The 14,366-nt window shown below is 43.6% G+C and overlaps 1 protein-coding gene across 1 annotated transcript in view; it reads right to left on the bottom strand.

The window, feature by feature from the left end:
* Nucleotides 1–14,366, bottom strand: part of iglon5 (IgLON family member 5) — a 119,862-nt gene that overhangs the window by 11,314 nt on the left and 94,182 nt on the right. Inside the window, exons 3-6 of the mRNA XM_030394851.1 lie at nt 10,030–10,262; nt 8,192–8,311; nt 913–1,044; nt 503–623 (exon numbers count right to left, since the gene is read on the bottom strand). Coding sequence (XP_030250711.1) covers nt 503–623; nt 913–1,044; nt 8,192–8,311; nt 10,030–10,262 — 606 coding nt within the window. The remainder of the gene's footprint in view (nt 1–502; nt 624–912; nt 1,045–8,191; nt 8,312–10,029; nt 10,263–14,366) is intronic.

Here is a 14,366-nt window from a genome sequence, read left to right on the forward strand (position 1 = left end):
GTGTTTTAATAACACCGAACTTACAATTTAACTGTTCTCATCAACATAATTTGTTGTTGTTGTCCGACAAAAAAAAAAACTGATCTGACTGATGCTTTTAAATGCTACATGTTAACCAGGCACACTGTTATTTCCGCGCTGCTGCACTGAAATGCTAAACAATAAATGTCAATGTCACATATCAAAATTACCGGTTAATGCCAGCACCTATGTGATCGGCTCGACTGACATTTGAAATGACTGGGCTAGAGGAAGATTTGCATTCTGCAGTTTAACACTACAGCCCCCAACTGTGTCTAAGCAGATTTACACGATTGCTTCAAAAGCTCAGTTTTCAACATCAACACTAATGCTTTTTTTTGGGGCATCTATAGAGAAAAACCTTCACTCCATGCATAAAAAACATCTGCTTAATGGAGGAGAGAAACATGCGGTTTAAATTCAGCTGGTAGACATCATCCAGAAGACATAAAAACAGTGCTGAACTCTTCGTTGGTCTCACCTGTGGTCATCTCTGTACCACTCGAAGGAAGCTGGTGGGACCGCCATGGCTTCACAGCGCAGGATGGCTGTCTTACCCAAATGGGCCGGCATGTTTTTCATGTCCGTGATCATGGGAGGGACTGACAGAGAAAAACGAGGGAGGATAGAATGGACAAAGAGAAGGGGAAAATTCAGCAATTAGTACACATCTTTCTCTGCGGAGGAGTCGAGTCATGTCAGCCCAGAGTTGCAGACAAGGTTGAACCCCCCCCCACCGTCCTGGAGAAAACTAAATTAAGATGCATGAATTCATACATAATAATGCGTCTACAGTATCATTAATGTATCGCTGTGTTATAACACAGGAGGTATGGAGTGAGTTGAATTATTGCCCTGCAGCTGGTGTTGGGTGCAGAGAGGAGTACTTACAGTTGACCGTGACCTTGACCTTGCGCTGATCAGGCGGAGCCACTCCATTGTTGGTGATGCATTCATAGTCCTCGGCCTGCTGCCTCTTAATCTCTGTGATGTCGAGGAACTCCCCTTCACTCACCAGCCCATCTATTGACATAAGGCAGATGTCATGGTTCACTATATATCAAATGCGAGGACACTCTGATTTAAGGATGACCACTTCAGATTCAGCTGTAGCTGTATGACACTCAACTTATACTTAAGACGAGTAACTGGGCAATTACCTTTGCAAGACAAACATTAAGCAGGCCACATGTTCGTGAATCCTTTTCATGCCATTAAGAGGCATTACAGCATAATGTTAACAGAGTGGAGCAGCGGTCTGCAGTAACAAACAAGACCAGCTGACATCCGCTAACAAGCCAGCAAAACACACCGCAACAATCAGCATGTTAAACAAACTCTGGGAACAGTAAAACAGACTGAGCACCAAGTTGGGAACCTGTTTTCCCAATATCATACATTCCCAAGGTCCTATTTTCTCAGAGTCCAAAGGCAATACGTTCCCAAGGTCCTATGTTCCCAGAGTCCTATGTTCTCAAAAACTTATGTTCCCCAGGTCGTATGTTCCACAGGTCCTATGTTCCCAAGGCAATACGTTCCCAAGGTTCTATGTTCCCAGGGTCCTATGTTCTCAAAGTCCTATGTTCTCAAAAACCTATGTTCCCCAGGTCCTATGTTCTCAAAACCCTATGTTTCACAGGTCCTATGTTCCCAAGGCAACATGTTCCCAAGGTCCTGTGTTCCCAGGTTCCTATGTTCTCAAAACCCTAAGTTCCACAGGTCCTATGTTCCCAGAGTACTATGTTTCCAGGGCCCTATGTATGTTTTTGGTGTCCGGTGGAAGACACAATAGCATCAGTGACGAGGTTTATAGGGAACCAGTCCAAGCACTGTTGGCCTCGTTGTTCTATGGCATTACATTATGCAATCAACACAAACTTGTCTATTACCAGTTTATGATGGGTTCTTATGTGTCTCACAGCCTAAACTGGTTACTTCAGTAAAATAACGGATAAGTAGGTGAATGTTTGTATAGATGCAAAGTAAGTAAACATGATTTGACAGCAGTGACACCATTACTTTCACAGCGTCGGGGGAAATTGTAAGCTTTCCTTTCAAGCAGTAGATACACCAGGGGGTGACGGCTTGCTCACTACATTTCGTAGTGAGAAGAATATTTGGCTGTTATTTGATGTTGACAAACTCCCAGGTGCCCCCAAAACCAAATTAGTCAGTCTCACACTTTTCGCTTTTTTCCGCAGGCGACAAACAGCCACAGAATCTCTTCAGAGCGAAGTCGTAGGGACGGGCTACAAGTTATTGCTCCTTCATGTGAGGGAATGGATGTTGGGGGTATTATTGGATCGACAGAGAGGGAGAGAGAGAGTGAGTGAGAGAGGGAGACAGAGAGAGAGAGAGAGAAGAAGAAGAAGAAGAATGAGAGTGCACCCCCTCCTCCCTGTAAGTCTCAGCAGCCAGCTGTCTCACAGCCTCCAAAACCATTAGGCCTTTTTTTTCTCCCCTTTACCCCATTAAAGAAGTCAGACAGTGGAACACGACATAATATATAATCTCACCACTAACAAGGAAATCCAGCTCTTAAATTGCAGCTCACTTTTCCCTTTCAAAGCCCCCCAAACAACCACACAACCACTGTCAATCAGTGGACCTTTACTTCCCCTCACAAACACACAGACGGCTCCTGAGCACATTTGTGAGCAACACCGACGCAAACACACACACACACACAAAAAGACACTAAACGCCGTGATTATTCCTGTCAGAGATTAGCGCGGCGGTTCTAATTGAAGATTATACTGGAGGATTATTAGTGCGGCTACTGAGCTGGAGACGATTATTTGCAGCTGCTGCGGCAGAGGCTGAGCAGCGAGCGACAAGCGCAGTGATGGCTGCCTGTGCCACCCGAGCGAGTGCGGGCGGGCGCCGGATGATGGGGTGGGGTGGGTGCGATGTTATTCACTCATTCCATTAGTCTAATAAATACAGCTCTCTTGTGACATCTCTGTCAAGCAGGAAGAGCACCCAACTTTGCCAGAGGTGGGGGAGGAAGCTGTGAAGGGGCAGAGGGGGAAAAGGGTAGTAGAGTAAAAAGATAGAATCAGACAACTGCCACTGCAGAAATTACACACGAGGCTGTTACAGATGACTTCCAAGAAATAAAAAAAGGACAAAGAAAATTAAAAAAAACGAGAGCAAGTGAGTGCTAGAGAGCGCATTACAGACACAGAGAGCGGTAATTTGTAAGAGATACCGAGCAGGAGAGTGAAAGAGATACACAGATATAAAGATAGAGGAAACAGAGAGAAACAGCAACATAAAGAGGGAAACGCAGAGATGTCAAGTGGGGTATTTGATGTGTGTCGGGTTCTTTCATGGACTTTTCATCCCCAGCACCTGGGTGTGATGTAATATGACAGTGCGAAGCAGCCCTATCACTCTCTCTTTTTTTCCCTCACTCGCCATCCCTAGAGATCTCTGGACCAGCATCGCACAACTCTCTCTACTTTGGTGGAAGATCATATCTGACTGGAGCCGGCCCCTGGCACTCCTACAATGGCCTGTAAAATACAGCTCCATCAACCACTTATGGCTTTTGAAGGAGCCTGACTCCTGACCACCAGAGATAGTTGGATTGCACCTGAGAGGAGACGAGGGTGTATGAATAAAAGGGGGAAAAGGGATCAGGGGTTCTAGCCTGCCCTACAGTGAAACCATGCTCTATTTCCCTGGCAACACTTTGAGCCTGACTAGATCACCGGGGCACGTTTTTCCAGCGCCTTTTATCCATTTCCATTACAAAAAACTACCATCAAGGCAGAGAGGTCTGATGCCGGGTTAAAACAGAAGAATGGACAGGCTGAATGACTGGAAAACCTGTCATTTGAAAGAGTAAAGGTGAAGCTGAAATGTGTGTTAGTTGAGCTAAATGAACAACGGAATGTTAACAGGAAAGCCAATGTGCCCCTGGTGATCACACATACCTTAAATTACTCCTTTTATCCAAGGAATTTCTTTCACATTCTTTGGAGCCTGACCAATACTTGATTTTGAGAGTGATACCTATACATCAAATACTGTCATATATTACATTTTACGGTTAAAAAGAAAAATAATGAATTGATCCCTATAATATTTGATATATCCAATGTTTTGTTCCCAAAATCTTATGTTCCCAAATGTGTATATTCCCAGGTTCTTGTGTTCCCAGTTCCCAATATTCCAAAGGCCCTATGTTCCCACATCCTGTATTCCCAAGGCCTTATGTTTCCAAGTTCTTATGTTCCCAAAATCCTATGTTTCAAGGGTCCTATGTTCCCAATGTCTGTTCCCAGATCCTATGTTCAAAAGGTCCCTTCTTGCTGAGGCCCTATGTTCCCATTTTCCTCTGTTCCTAAGATCCTATGTTCCCCAGTTGAACATTCTGATAGCACGCATTAACCCTCCTACTGTGTTCCCTAACCCCAACCGTAGAGCTTGGCAACATAGGACCTTGGGAACATAGGTTCCTGGGAGAGCACATGTGTAGAACTGTGAAACTTGGGACCCTGGGAACATATGTATCTATGCTGCGTAAATCACATGGTTCCAGGGTCCTACGTTCCCAGCATCTTATGTTTAAAGGCCATATGTTCCCAATGTTCTCTGATCCTTAGCTCTCATGTTCCCAGGGTCCTGCCCTCCCCAGTTCAACATTTAACCTCTTATTGTGTTCAGGTGAAATAGCCCTAAACCTAGAGATGGGGAACATGGTACTTTGGGAACAAAGTATGTAAAACTGGGAAATATGGAACCCTGGGAACATAGAATTATTTGTTATGTTACCATTATATGCCATATACATCTGGGGATAACAGGAATGACTATTTTTATTCAGTCCCACATATATTGTCCTGCTGCTGTAAATATTCACTAATGTGTCTTAATCCACAGCTGAATATAGTCCCAGGCAAATATGACATTTGCTAAATGCTACACTGCCAAACTGTTACAGGATGATATTTACTGTATATTCAGGCCAGTTCTTCAAGATTTATGTCTTTTATGAACACATGGGTTTGGGGCTGAGAGCCAAAGAGGGAATAAGATGTGTTAATAACAACAAAGATATGGAATATTGCCCGCCTGAACCTTAAACATAAGCACATGCATATTTTTGATAAACACAGGAGCCCCTACATTTGTTTAATATAAGAATTGCTTACTGAGTAGGACATAATACAGTTGAAAAATAAATCGCCAGTGTCTTTGGCAACACTGCCTCTCCACCTGTTGACCGGATGCCTTCACACTTTCCTGCCTTTCCAATCATCTGATTTCTACACCCAACCTGCACACCTGCTGTTCGCTCTCTCATCGAGTCACACCTGTCCCTCATCAGCCCCACACAGTATTAAGTACAACCACACACAAACACTCGTCCTCTGCCAGATCATCCCTGCCAGCTTCTGGTCCTTAATGCTCATGATTTTCTTGTTTTTGCCTGTCTGTTTCCTTTTTGGATTTGTTTGCATACACGGTTCACCTGTTGCCAGCTCCTGCTTTCCCTTTTTCAGTTTTACCTGCTCTGTTTTTTTTAGTGCTGCTTCTGGATCCACACAAAACGTACCAGGAATGTGACATCTCCCAAAGCGTTTAAACAATCTCAAACCTCCCGTCGAATGTGTGTGTGCTTATCATCGTATGACTTTTTTTGTTGTAAAATCACATTCCTCCTCCTTCCCAGCATCACTGGCATCCATTCATTCACGCTTAGCCTGTGCGCCTCTGTGTGTTTTTTAACGGATGGGATGTCAAATGATAAGGCTCTGATGCGCCGGCGTATTTAACTGAATGAGACACAACGCCTGTATGTCTCTGAGTGGGTCAACTGATGGATGCCAGTGACTGTGAATGGGTGCGACAGATTGTATCTTTGCTGCGGTGAAGATGAAGGAGGCGGCACCATTACTATCTATCTGTGAGCGGGCACTCTGGTCACTATGTGGACCAGTTGCACAGGGGTCTAAGACTTCTAACAGATCCCTGCCTGCTGCACCTCCTTATATCCCACCACCTCCTGAAGCACACACATTTTCCACGTACACTCTCCTCCTCAGCCCCCTCCCTGCAGTTTCTCTATGCAGTTTCTGAGTAATGGGGACAGATGGCTGGCAGCTTCTTGCTGTTTCTTTGGGCTCGTCCAACCTCCCCCTCCCACTTTCTCCGCCGCCCCTGGTCTCCTGCAACTGATGGCTCGGTTGCAGAGACTCCCACGGAATAGCAATGCGGCCCCTATCTCTCTCTCGTTCTCTCCCTCTGCAAGCTGAGGGGTTATGAGGGGAGAGAGGGGGGAGGCAGTGTGAGACGGCGGGGGTGGTTAGAGAGGGAGGATTACTGCTGACAGAGGAGAAATGCTTGTAGGCTTGCAAGTGAGGACAACTGCACAGAGTTTTTGGGATGTAAGGTTGTGTGTGTGCGTATGTGTGTGCGTGTGTGTGTGTGTGTGTGTTTGCTGCAGGTGTGCGTTCATGCATGCTTTCCTCGGCTCCTCTCCTGCCCGTCCCTGCCCGAGGTGCTGTACTGCCTGGACCCACAAACACAAACTGCGCAGAGAAGGACACTGCATGTACAGCAGGCTAAGCCAGGGACATGCAGAGGAGAGACAAGGAGGAACAGACCTCTGAGCAAGCCTAAAGCTGTCTGTAAGTACAGCAGCACAATATACAGTAGGTTGCGCATTTATTGGCCTAACAGTATAATTACATCATGTTGAGTGGTTGTTCACGCTGACCTATTTATTAACGCTGTCTCTGCTATGCATCTGATTTCCGCTGCTGCTGCCGCCGCTGCAGTCGGACCACAGCTGAGCCGATACCGTTGTGTGAGAGAAATGCTCTCACCATGACTTCGCTAACACCGACTCAATGCCAGCCTCACAAAGAGCCCATTATCCGACTTTCAAAACACGTTGAAGTCTTAAAGAAAAGACAATCCTCGCTCTGTTACATCTCTGTGAAAAAGATCGACCTAAGATATTTTGGAACTTCTTGGCACGCTCATCCTCCACATCACACACAACTAGCAAGGTTGATATTTCACCAACAAATTCACAAACTATAAACGCTGCCAAAGTGACTTTATTTTAAAAAAAAAAAGAAAAAAAGCAAAGAGGGAAGTGATTAGCTCAAAACGACCAAGTAAAATAGATGAATAATTCTGAGTTAATAGGTTTCCTGACTTTTTTTTTTGAATAGCAAAGTCGACTTTTTAAAATCAACAGTGCAGATTTCCTGAAAGTGCGCACACAATTTATCCCTGTCAATGGAAAAAAAACAAAACAAAAAAACAAAAAAATCAGTCCCATTATCTTCCAGAGCACAAAGTCACACAATATCGACAATATGCTAACCCGTCTCTGAAACGAAGCAGCTTGCACCTGTATTCAGAGTTGCTATTGTATTAGAAAACAGGGCAAATTGAAAGAGACAAGCATTCTCTGCTTAAATGCCAACCATTAATGTATTAAAGCACACTTAGGAATATTGAGTCATAGCACAGTGCATGGCAATTTTCTTTTACGTGCCAGCTAGATGACACGACACTACCATTACAGCCCTAATAAAACTTAAAACCATACAATCCCCAGAGGCCACGCAACGGTTATTTGGCTGACTTTGGACATCAGTGCTGACAAAAATGGGAACGGATAGGGAATAAATGTCGTGCTGATCAAATCATGTTTTTGATTCCATCCATCAGGCTGTGTAACCCGACCACCGCGAACCAGTTCTGATTCAACGCACCGACGGAAGCTAAAAATAGCTGATTTAATGCCGAAAGTGGCTGTTAGGCGTCAGTTGGCATCGTGATGCCTGTTGACAGGGCGGATGAAGACAGATGCTGATGATTACAGGTGGCGCGGTGGGGATAATTATGCATAATGTGTGGTTATCAGGGACAAAACATTGGGACATAGGGAAAATACGGGACCATGAATTTAAGATGGGGACGGACTAAACAGCTGGGCTTAAGAATGATGACACGAGGATGGGGGATAAAGACGTGGACATGAGGTGAATGCTGATAAGCCTTTAGGATGGACGGAGGGAAGGAAAAAAAAAAAACACCAAACAGGGTTGGGGATGAATGTGAAGACAGGGTAGATAAAGGTGAAGCTGTGAACACGAGATCTCCGGATCAGAAGACAAGCAAACATGAAGGGGTAGCTTACATTTCTGGTCTTTCCAGGTGACGGTGGGCTCAGGCCGGCCCACCGCGAGACAGTAGAGGTTTACATTCTCTCCCTCGTTCACCGACACGTTTTTGGAGATGTTGACGATTCTGGCCGGCACTGAAAAAAAAAAGAAAAGATCATGCTATTAAAATATGACCTCGAAATCTCCTTTTTTTTTCCATTTCATGAATTATTGATGAGGTACGACCATACAGCCTATTAAGGTGTTTAAAGTATGATGCAAATCCCTGCACCTAAGACAGACAGGCAATCAGTTGATTAATGATCTGTGCCTGAGTGCTTACTGGACTGTGCAACAATATGCTTGACCATCTACTTAAAATGCACTGAATTCTAAATGGCTGCAAATGGGCATTAAAATCTCCATCTACTGACATCTAATCTAATTTGATCTTTAGAAAAAAAAACAGGACATCTGTAGAGGCCGTAATCTGAATTTCTCCTTCTACTTTGGATAGTGAAGGACCACCCTTGAACAACGTTTTTGCCCCAAACTCACAAAGTATTGGAGCTATGCATGTAGTTAGTTTGATAACAAGATGGCCCTTGAATTTAAATGGCCCATTATCATTGTTTTTAATGAGCTTGGCCCTGAGATGGCTTTTTTTTTTCTTTTTTCTTTTTTTCTTGAGACATCTTCCGAGGATCCTATTTTTCTCTATCTTGCTGGAGTTGAATACTCTCAGCGATAAAGCACAGATTGGAGTGGCGGTGGAGCAGCGCCGGCTTGATGCACTGACTTGAGGGTGTAATTATTTTGTGTGATATCAAGCTAGGGCTGAAATTGCAGGCAACTTGGAATTAGGTATGTATGGTCATCTGTGCCAAGCTTTGGACCCTGCAGACAAAGAGTGTTTGTTTGGCTGCAGCGTGATGTGAAAACTCTGTTAGCAAGCCACCGGCGTTGTCTCTGCCACCTGTGAGCTGTGAGCCAGGCCTCGAGTTGCCGTTCCAGCAGAATGTACCTGATATATCCTGTTAAAAGTTTTTCAGTTTCACTTCGCCGTTGATGAATAACTTAAATCTGTGCCACGCACCGTCCCGAAATATGACACGTGCAGGAGGGGAAAAAGGGTCTGGGATCCATCCTCTGGGCAGTCCTGCGCCAATACACCGTGTCACTCAGGATCAGTCAGACTCTCACTCACTTAGCTGCTGACTTGATGACTGAGCCGCAGTCCTGGTCCTGCACTGTCAGTTATTTAGTCAGCCAGTTGGACAGCCCCCCTGTGTGCCTCCATCTCCTCCACACACATCCTCATCCATCTGATGTGCCCAACTTTCTGTTTTTATTAAGTCAGGGTTTGGACTGCCCCCTTTTTATTTTTTCCCCTTTTGCTGCGACCGACTCTCTGGTTGTCTGTCACCTGCGCTCGGCTTGTTTATACAAATGAGCCAAATGAGCTTTCAAGACACAATCAGGTAACGTCATTTTTCTTTTGTTGATGCGACCGTAAATACCGACTTTAGATGCTCCAACGCAACATAAACATTAACCACAGTGTTGTCTATCATATATTCAAGCATATGTTTAAGCACGTTTTAACACAAAAGAAACGTCACCGTGGAGAATCTTAAACGCTTCCTCTGATGTCAAACCTCAATCACTCCTAATAGACAGCACTAGACTTCAGTGAATGACGAAATGCATAATTAAGCCATTAAGCGGATGTTTTTTTTTATCCGAGGCTGCTTACAGTTTTAACGGCGGTGGCAATCAAATCTGCAGACTCTGGGTATATTAAGGAAACGCGACAGCAGTGGATTCAGTAAACACAGCAGATTTGTATTCATTTCCCGGCTCGGCGGCTCACCTTGAACGATGAGGTAGACGTGGGCGATGCGCGGCTTGTTGTTGGCCTGGAAGGTGCAGGTGTAGGGCCCCTCGTCGGTCACCTGCACCTTGTCGATGTGGATGGAGAAGTCGCTGTTGTTGCTGTTGGCCAGCGTCACGCGCTTGTCCAGCGACCACTTGTCCGTCCCCGTGAACAGGATGTTGGAGCGGTTCAGCCAGGCCTTGTGGGTCACCTCCTCGTCGATCCGACACCTGTGAGACGACAGGAGGCGGTCGACAGGTGAGAGGCCTGTCTGAGGTCACGATTAGAGCTGATCCTAAATACTGCTGATAGGTGTTTGATCACTGGTACAGACAAGGGGTGCAAGATATATGGCCCTAAGATAATATTGTGATATCTTTAGGGGTATATATCTTCATCATATATAAATTATATAAATCTGTGAAAAATCCTCAGAAGCGCTTCATAAATGAGAGAGTGGGCGGCGGAATTAAATATTAACACAATGAGATTTTTGATAAATAAATCATCAGTAATGTGGATATAATGACTCGGAAGAGGCTGTTGAGTCTAGAAAATGACATCACTTTACAGTAATGAAGCCTTTAAAACCCGTTAAAACAACACTGCACATTAAAGATATAGTGGTGATGTACTGCCCAGCCTTAGTACAGATATCCAAATTAGTGACATATCACTGGAAAGACCGACAGAACCCACGACCCGGCAGAAGAGCCTCAGTCCACTCTGTTAGAGATTGCACGTGTCTTTTAACCTTTTATTTAGGAGATGAAACGCCACAGTCCCTCTTTTGGGAACAAACATTTGTTGGTTCCTGCTTCTAAAATGAGAGGATTTGCCGCTTTTCATTTATTCATGAGAGTAAATGAAGAGTCTTTAGGGGGTTTGGCTGTTGATTGGAAAAAAAAAAGCAATTTGAAGCCGATCCAGGCACTCCTAAAAAATAAGATATAAAGGAAAAGGGGGAAGCTTTTCCCTTTTTTACAGCCTTTTGGGGTACTATATCACATTATATTATGTATATGGGTGTCTATTTTGTATATTATAAGCATGTAAAAATGTATCTCTTGTTGACTCATTGCTTCATTATCTTACATTTATTACAGCGGGTCATTATCTGGGTCAAGTGAATGCCTCCTATTGGCCGTGGCCACTGTGTCAGCGGGCCCACATGCTGTTGCATGTTTGGAGCCCTGATGATTGAAACACATTGGCTTTTTTAATGATTGCCCATTTAAATAATTGAGGCTTTTTAATATTTCCTTCCTCGTTTCTGGACATTTCTCTAGTGTCTGGATTGCCTGCATTACGTTAGATAAAAGTGAATTGTGTTAAATATGTCTTTAAGCAATTTCAAGCCTTTGGATTCTAGGATTGTGATGAACATTTTTCACGACTTTTTGACATTATATAGACCGTAGAATTAAACGATTAAATGTGAAAGCATTTGGCAGATTAATTGATAACGAAAACAGTCTTGAGTTGCAGAACTACACTCTTTAATTCAGGCCTTTTCTTTAATTGTCACATGTCTGTAACACTGTACAAGCAACTACGTCATTCTTGTTACATGAGGTGGGAAGTAACGAAGTAAAAATACTTTGTTACTGTACACAAGTAGATTTTTCAGGTATCTGTACTTTACTTGAGTGTTTATTTTTCTGACGACTTTTTACTTTTATTCCCCACATTTAAAGACCTTTTTTTTGGTACTTTCTACTCCTCACATCGTTAATACATGCTCGTTACTTTTTCAACCTCCGCGGATGATGACACGACGTGTAAGACGTAACTTCCTAGAGAGGGAAAATCAAAAGTTACAGGTCATGTTAGAGGGAAAACTTGCAGCAGCGACATGGAGGATGAAAGTGAACAAGGGAACGACGACGCATCATATTCGGAGAAGCGAGACATTCCCCATCCAAGGCCTTATTTAAGAGAGCTGTTTGATGTTGTCGGCTCCGAGGATGATTCGTGGCAATGCGTTGCGCCCTGTGCTGACCTAAAAACCACAAGCTTCTGCCGTTCAAGAATTCTCCGTCTAATTTGAAAAAAACACAAACAGGTAAGGTGTATTTTCAGTTGTTATCATTAGCTTATTGAACTTGCAGCAAGTGTCCTGGGATTTTTTTGTCCTCTGCACCAGCACTGTGCAGGTTGTTAATTAGAGGAAAATCATCCTATTTTGTGTGCTGAGAACTTTTTGTTTTGTCAAGGTATCACAAGAGGTATTGTGTTTCATTGGTGGCAAAAATTCATTTTTACTTTGTACTTAAGTACATTTAAGAGCCTGTACTTTCTTACTTTCACTTGAGTTATTTTTTACACAAGTTTCTACTATCCTATATAGTATCTACTTCTACTTAAGTACCGTATGTGTGTACTTTTACCACCTCTGCTTGTTACACAGCAGGAGAAAAAAAATGGGTCAAATCATAGCTACAGAGAACTCGGCAGCTTGCGAGAGAAGCGGGTCACTTTGTTGTTTGTCTGTCAGTAAATGACAGCACTCCGAGATATATGTACGCTTCAAGTCCAAAGGTTTGTCAGCTGGCCATTAAAACTCTGGCTGTAAACTCGTCAAGTAAATGGCACGACACGAGAAAATATGTAGATATTAGAGGCGGTATCAGAGAGCAAAATACTACAATGGTGTGATGATTAAAGATCAGGTTGTCACAACTGTTGTTCCAAAAAGATGTGACATTTTTCAAACCATGGCCCCAAGGTGTGATTCAGTTCTCGTCTTGGCCACTAGATGTCCTTGCCCTGCTTCGTCTCGCTGCCAGGACATGCCTCTGTTGTCCTCATGTTTAATTGATATGACCCGGATAAATATCACTGTTGAGGTAGATCTCAGATCACCTGCCAAGTCAGACGCAGTGACACCGCAAAGCACAACAAACCAGCTCAGGTAAGCTTGGAAGCCTTTAACAAATCGGCTACGAGGCACGAGGGCTGATGTTTAGCTTGACACATGACCCGAGGGCCGAACCTCTCCTGACAGCTCAGGAAACAAAGGAAAAGAAGAAAAGGAAGAAGAAGGAAAAAAGATAATTTTGATTGGGTTTGGTTTGTGGCTGGTGGGCTTAAATAAAGAGACACTATGTAGAGAAATCCCACCACAAAAATTCATTATCTGTTTACAAACGCTCGATTAATCTATTTTTAAAATTAATCACTTCTGCACTGATGATGTTGCTACAGGACTGTGAGCCCAGAGGAAATGAGCACCATAATAGCATCAAATGTGCCTCGTCTTAATGGCCCGCATCAAAGACAACACAACAGCCTCGTCTCCAGCATAACCCAAGTATTTGTGCCACTTGGGCAAAAGTGATTTTACATAAAAATGGAGTTTATTTATAAAGCTCTTTAGTCTTTTGTTTGTCAGCTGTGGGCCGTGGAGTGCAGACTAAACTTAAAAATCTGATTATGAAATACGCCGTCATATCTCTGCTGATGAAGTGATAAAGGCAGCTCTGTGCCGTGAAATCACTCACAGAATAAAAAGCTGACTGTAGTACAGTTTGAGGCAGTGGTTTCCAGCCCGGGGATGGGATGTCCCGAGTGGCTGCGACGCAAACCTGAGGGTTCGGGAAGGTGGTTTTCAGACTTAAAAGGAAAAGTTGAAGATTCAGTCGCTATCAACTGACCCTCATGCCTTATGTAAAAGTCAGGTGATGTTTAGTTGTGCGCAAATCCTTTCTGGAGCTTCACAGCAAAACAGTGTCGTAGCATTCTCCTCAACAGCTGAGGTAGATTGGGACTTTTAAAAAGTATAAAAAACATCCAAAACAATCCATAAAATGACTCCGTCCAGCTCTCCTAGCATAATCAAAGTCTCTGGAAGCCCAGAGATCTCAAATTGATCTGAACTTTTAGACATTATTTACACCCTCGACTTGTGATCGAGCTTTTAGTAAGCAGCTACAGAAAAGATTTTGGCTGTAAAAGGGGTGCAAATAATTTTGGGATCTCTGGGCTTAACATTCAAATAAAACTAAGTCAGAGGGAATAATCAGCCTTTGGTTGAATTATCCAGCCACAAATAGTGGTTAAGTTTTCATTTTAAATGTTTTATTAAGTCATGAACTGAGCGGGGTTATCAATGAAAGGAACATTTTTAACCAGACGGTCTGAGGATCTTGCTGAAATAAATCAGCCCACAAGCTAATTCTTAGTTCAGTTGGGTTTATTTAAACATCCGGTTAGGGCTGCAACTCACAGTTTTTTCAATTGTTGATTAATCTGCCGATCATTCTGTCATATAAACAGTGAAAAATGTTGTTCAGTGTTTCCAAAAGCCCGATATGATGCCCTCAAACCTCTTG

This window comes from Sparus aurata, chromosome 17 (genome assembly GCF_900880675.1).
Source record: "Sparus aurata chromosome 17, fSpaAur1.1, whole genome shotgun sequence".
NCBI lineage: Eukaryota > Metazoa > Chordata > Actinopteri > Spariformes > Sparidae > Sparus > Sparus aurata.